Source organism: Dendrobium catenatum, unplaced genomic scaffold (genome assembly GCF_001605985.2).
Source record: "Dendrobium catenatum unplaced genomic scaffold, ASM160598v2 fragScaff_scaffold_891, whole genome shotgun sequence".
Taxonomy (NCBI): domain Eukaryota; kingdom Viridiplantae; phylum Streptophyta; class Magnoliopsida; order Asparagales; family Orchidaceae; genus Dendrobium; species Dendrobium catenatum.
In genome coordinates, this window is record NW_021319353.1 from 19128 (window position 1) to 23086 (window position 3959).

At 40.8% G+C, this 3959-nt stretch overlaps 1 protein-coding gene across 1 annotated transcript in view; it reads right to left on the bottom strand.

Moving 5' to 3' along the window:
* LOC114580249 (DExH-box ATP-dependent RNA helicase DExH15 chloroplastic-like) overlaps window positions 1-974 on the bottom strand; it is a 15081-nt gene extending 14107 nt beyond the window's left edge. The window contains exon 1 of the mRNA XM_028697176.1: window positions 422-974. Within this exon, the coding sequence (XP_028553009.1) occupies window positions 422-931 (510 nt within the window). The 5' untranslated portion in view covers window positions 932-974. The remainder of the gene's footprint in view (window positions 1-421) is intronic.
* Between the last annotated feature and the right edge of the window lie 2985 nt (window positions 975-3959).

Sequence of the window (3959 nt, forward strand, 5' to 3'; positions counted from 1 at the left end):
GTAAAATTGGGTGTAGTCAACAGACAAATTCAACAATAATAATCTTCTTAAAATTTTAAGGACCCTCTTAGTAAGCAAGGATGGTTTTCAAGAAGTTTTATCCAACAAATCTTTAAAAGACCATGACAACGTCAAGAATAATAAGATATACACCATGATGCACTATTCATGAGCTTTAGATGTTTAAATTTAACTCTGAAGTTCCCTGATTTGAAACTCACAAGACAATGTCGCAAGTAGCACATTAACTATCGAGTTCCCAGATTTGCAAATCACTATACAATGTTCCAGGATCAGGTATATCATGCTCGCATGAATCAACAAATAGATTAAAAGTACGTCACAGCTTTATATAGATTCATTTAAATCAATTCATACATAAGTAAAGTCAGCCAAAATTTGTTTTAATAAGCGCACAAACCTGGAATTTATCAATGGGGAAATCATAGATGCCTGCAAGCTCCTCAAAATCAATAATCTCCTCCCCAAACTCCCGAACCTCTGCGATAAGCCTCTCCACCCTCTGCCACTTATGATCCTTGTACTGAGGCGAGGACACAGCCGAGGGCTGCACCTCCACCTCCTCTCCTTCGCTCACTGCATACTCACCCTCATCTTCAGAAACATCCCCAGACGCTAAAACCCCGTCAACATACTCCTCCGCGGCGACATCTTCATCGTCTTCTTCATCCTCGTCCAACTCATCCTCGTCTTCTGGGTCAGACTCAGAGAACCTCTTCTTCCTCGCTGGCGAAGAGGGGCGGAGTGAGAAGAGAGCGACGAAGAGACGAGGCTTCGCGAGAACCGATCTTTGGCCGTTGCGGCGGTCCACTAGGGCCCGGGAGCAGTTGCTGCGGAAAGGGGTGGGAGGGAGGAAGAGACGCGAAACAGAGAGAGAAGAGTAGCAAGCAGGCGAGGCGTGTGACAGCATATCAGTCTGGCCTGGGACAGAGAATGCAGAACCAGGGAAAGAGCGCCAATCGAGCGGGGTAAAATAGACCGCGAAACCTCATCTCTTGGGTCATGGATCTAGCCACGGAATTTCAACTCCAGAACCGGCAATTCCAACCATTTTGAACCCAATTCCGGCCCGACTCAAACCCAAATTCTGACGAGAACTATTGAAGAAAGGGTTGATTATATTATATATGATCTCTAAAATTTGTGATCCAAAACTTTGAACACTCCTAGATAGAATTGCAAATCATTCCTAGAAATCTTTCAAATTAAGACTGTTTGGCAACTAAATTTGAGCAGCATTTATGCATAATTTAACCTAAGGGCATCTCCAACTGAACGTTAAACATGTGTGTGGCATCATTCGGTCTCTCCAGCCGAATGCTAAATATTCCACTATTTGCTTGGATGTGAACAGTGTGATGTCAATATTGACGTGGCACTGTTCACTCACGCGATTTTTCTTTCCCAACAAGATTTGCCAAAAAAACGTGTGAAAGATGAGAAAAGACAGTTACCTTCGTAGAAGCACGCAAAATGGAGTTCAATTGGAGATGAATCACGGCATTTTTTAGTTTCACCCCATTTTGAAGTGAGAAATGAGATTTTCAGTTGGATATGCCCTAAAACCTCAACCAGCAAAAATTATAATTTTAAATTCTACATAATTTTAAATCACATTTCTCCATTGTTGTTCCTTAAATCCCAGATTTAGTAAATCTTGATATTAAATGTATTTAACTTGAAATTATTATTTCTTGGACATTTATTCTAATTAAGGCAGACTCACACACATCGCATACACAAGACTCGAATCCAAGACCTTTTAGTTGGTAGACAAAGCTCCCAACCAACAGACCAGGATGAGTTGTGTATTTAACTTGAATTCATAAGTCACTTAGGAAATGTTCTTCTTTACACTTCTCTATTGGTCACATAGATGTCTTTTTCGCAACCCCACATGCCAACTTTCTTGCTTCTTTGTGGACTAGGATACACAAATCTTAGTAAGAAAGGCAAGCATTTCATATTTATTTTTTTATATTTTTAAATTAAAATTATTTTTTTAACCAAAACAAAAAATTTCAATAAGATATAAAGATACATCACAAGACTTCAAGAAAGGCCACATCAATAGAGTTATAATTAAAGATAAAATAAAAAACACTAGTAGCAAAGCAAAGTGAGAGTAGGAAAGACAAAATTAGAATAAGATCGGATTCAGACCGACGCCAAGTTGTCAAGGAGGGGCCATCCATGGAGGACAGACAACACATCCGAACCGAAAAGCCGCATCGAGCTAACCCAGGTTGCAAAACAACCCTGGCCATCCAAGGCGCATGCATCAAAGCTATTTCCTCATCGTCCATTCCGAATTGAATCCAGCATCGCAACGAAAGCAACATAAATAAATAAAAAGACCAAATAGCACATCCCATAACTTCCAAAAGAAGAAAATCATTTCTTCTTAGAATTCCATTTAAGTTGTCTAACAAATTTTTCGAGAGAGCCTGTATCCAGGGTGTTATCAATAAAGTCATCCACATTATCAATAGTCATGTCATTATGTAACCAATCACATTGCCACCAAACATACACTAGAAGCATCACAATACCCCCCCCCCCCCCCCCCCCCCATCCCGCAGCCAATTGCTTCGTCACCACTATCAACAAAAGAAATAGAATTATCAACAGAAAATTTCGCACCATCACCAACAATCGGACTATCACTAAGATTAATACAATAATTAATATCAGATACAGTCACAATGGCAGGAGCCACATTAGAAGAATCAATTCCATCCATCGCACCATGAACCTCAAATCCCATTAACAATGGGAGAAAAATTAGAATGAATAGCATCAGCAAGCGCAATGGGCTGCAACGGAGAGATCAGGGCAAGATACTTGCCTGACAGAAGGCACACCGACAGTACATGCATTAAAAGCATGGAGAACAGAATTTAGCACATCAACCGGCTCCACCAAAACAACAGGAGAGCCAGTCGAACAAAATCGTAGCAACCGAAACAGGGACAACCAAAGACTGAAATTGGCAAGACGGAATTAACTCAACCCCAACATCACCAATAACGGGCAAACCTATGGGAGGCAGAACCACATAAATGTCCCGAGACACAGGCGGTAAAACATAGGAAACAGATCAACAACAGAAAGATTAGGAAGGATAAGAGTCGTATCCCCTAAATCCCCAACATCCCCATCGCCAACAGGAATGTCAATATCATCATAAACCCATAAAATTCGGTTTAGATAAAGAAGGAGCAGCAGGCAAGCTAGCATCAAGAGTAGGTCGGTGGTCACCAAAAGAATAACCAAGACGTTTATATTTGGGGCAAAAGAGAGGAAAATCATCCATAGTAACTTGCTGAAAAATAACCTAGCTTCTTTGGCCCTATCCAAATCTTGTCCAAAAATTTATGCGTAATATCAATTTCCATCAGCACACGGGCGAGACCCCAATGTAGCGGCATTATCCACCTTCAGCGAGTTACTAAAGAGAAGCCCCAATCCATGCAAGACACGAGGAGAGAAAAAATGGGGACTCAAAGGGAAGAAGCCAACAAGCAAAAACTTAAATGGTTCAGCAATAGCAAAAAACTCATCTTTCAAAACAAAAAGAGCAGAAACGCCACGAAAAGAATACCGTATAAGATCAAGAAATCTACCAGGAGATGATCCCGCTAAAGCTTCCAAAACGAGCGGGACCTAGCCGATCCATCCAGAAAACCAGGATCAGCTAAACAACAAATTGTTATTCTAGCAAAAGAACAAAAGAAACAAAAGGGGAAAAGAGCTTCCCTCGGCACGCGGAGGAAGAAGCCAAGCACCGCCGGCAGAGAGCGGCTAGGGCAAAGCTCTAGCCCACCACAGAGACAACGCCAGTAACATGTCGTCATTTTTTGAGCAAGGTTGAGCCAATAATATATTTTAAATTATTGATATTAATTAATGCTAAATAAAAAATATTGATATATATT